The sequence below is a fragment of the Melanostigma gelatinosum genome (genome assembly GCF_949748355.1).
Source record: "Melanostigma gelatinosum genome assembly, chromosome: 24".
Lineage (NCBI taxonomy): Eukaryota > Metazoa > Chordata > Actinopteri > Perciformes > Zoarcidae > Melanostigma > Melanostigma gelatinosum.
Genome location: NC_136657.1, coordinates 4,180,075 through 4,181,683, shown reverse-complemented (window position 1 = coordinate 4,181,683; position 1,609 = coordinate 4,180,075). Strand labels below are relative to the sequence as shown.

At 57.4% G+C, this 1,609-nt stretch overlaps 1 protein-coding gene across 1 annotated transcript; it reads left to right on the top strand.

The window, feature by feature from the left end:
- Positions 1-302: 302 nt before the first annotated feature.
- Positions 303-1,376, top strand: sox1b (SRY-box transcription factor 1b; the record flags this gene model as incomplete). Its single annotated transcript, XM_079296456.1, has 1 exon — positions 303-1,376. The coding sequence occupies one exon, from the start codon at positions 303-305 to the stop codon at positions 1,374-1,376; it is 1,074 nt and encodes a 357-aa protein (XP_079152582.1).
- Positions 1,377-1,609: the final 233 nt, after the last annotated feature.

Genomic DNA, 1,609 nt, shown 5'->3' with positions numbered 1-1,609 from the left:
TGTCAAAGCGCGCGGCCAGAGCACGCTCCGGTAACTTTTCCCAGTACAGCTTCAACCAAAGTAAGCTCAAACAACCGGTTTCTATTCTTCTCGGCTCTCGCGGATGACAGGAGGAGAAAAAGGCGAAAAGGGGAAGTGCGGAACAAGTTTACCTCTGAGTGGATTTCACCCTGAGACTGCAGCACCTTTCCATCTCTCCTCGTTTCTTTTAACGCTCGTTGTCTCGGAGGTTTAGCTGCGCGCGGGCCAGACTGAATGTGTCTGTGTATTTGACTGAGAAGTGTTCTACCAAGACCAGGTGAATGTACAGCATCATGATGGAGACGGACTTGCATTCCCCCATGGTGCCCCAGACCAACCCATCTAACCCGGGGGGGCACGCGGGAGGAATAGGCGGAGGGCCCGGGGGCAAAGTCCCGCAGGACAGAATCAAGAGACCCATGAACGCCTTCATGGTCTGGTCCCGGGGCCAGCGGAGGAAAATGGCACAGGAGAACCCCAAGATGCACAACTCTGAGATCAGCAAGCGGCTGGGCGCAGAGTGGAAGGTGATGACCGAGGCGGAAAAGAGACCGTTCATCGACGAGGCGAAGCGGCTCCGGGCCATGCACATGAAGGAACACCCGGACTACAAGTACCGGCCGCGGAGGAAGACCAAGACGCTGCTAAAGAAGGACAAGTACTCGCTGGCCGGCGGGCTCCTCGGCTCACCTGTGGGTCTCGGGATGGGCGGAGGGCAGAGACTGGAGAGTCCCGGAGGGGGCCACGCGGGGAATGCGGGCTACGCCACGCACGTGAACGGCTGGGCGAACGGCACATACTCGGGCCAGGTGGCGGCTGCAGCTGCGGCGGCTCACGCAATGATGCAGGAGGCGCAGCTGGCATACACGCAACACCCGGGCTCCGGAGGTCACCCGCACCACCCGCATCCGCACCATCACCCGCATCACCACCACCCGCACCACCCGCACAACCCGCAGCCCGTGCACAGGTACGATATGAGCGCCTTATCTTACAGCCCCATCTCAAACTCTCAGAGCTACATGAGCGCCTCTCCGCCGGGCTACGGAGGGATCACCGGCTACACTCACCAGCACCAAAGCTCCGGTGTCTCCCCGGTGTCCGGGACGATCGGAGGGACTTTGGGGTCCCTTGTGAAATCGGAGCCCAGCGTGAGCCCCCCAGTTTCCTCGGCGCGCGGACCACCGCCGTGCCCTACGGGGGACCTGCGGGACATGATCAGCATGTATCTGCCGACCGGCGAGGCGGCGGGGGACGCCACCGTTCATAGCAGACTGCACGTGCTCCACCCGCAGCACTACCAGAGCAGCAGCTCCACTCCGGTAAACGGGACTGTTCCTCTGACTCATATTTAAATCTGTAAATCTATAAGCACTACAAACCACTACCAAATATTTAAAAACGTAGATGTGGGCGCAGGCTGCTGATGAATTGTAAATCATAGGCGGTTATAGCCATAAAAATGCAATCACTTTGAACAAACTTTTTTATTGTTATTTTTATTTTCTTTCAGTGGTGGATTTTTGTCTGTCCGAGCTAAATTAAAGCGCATCCAATTTACTTTTGCTCTCTGGAACAGAGCATGCCA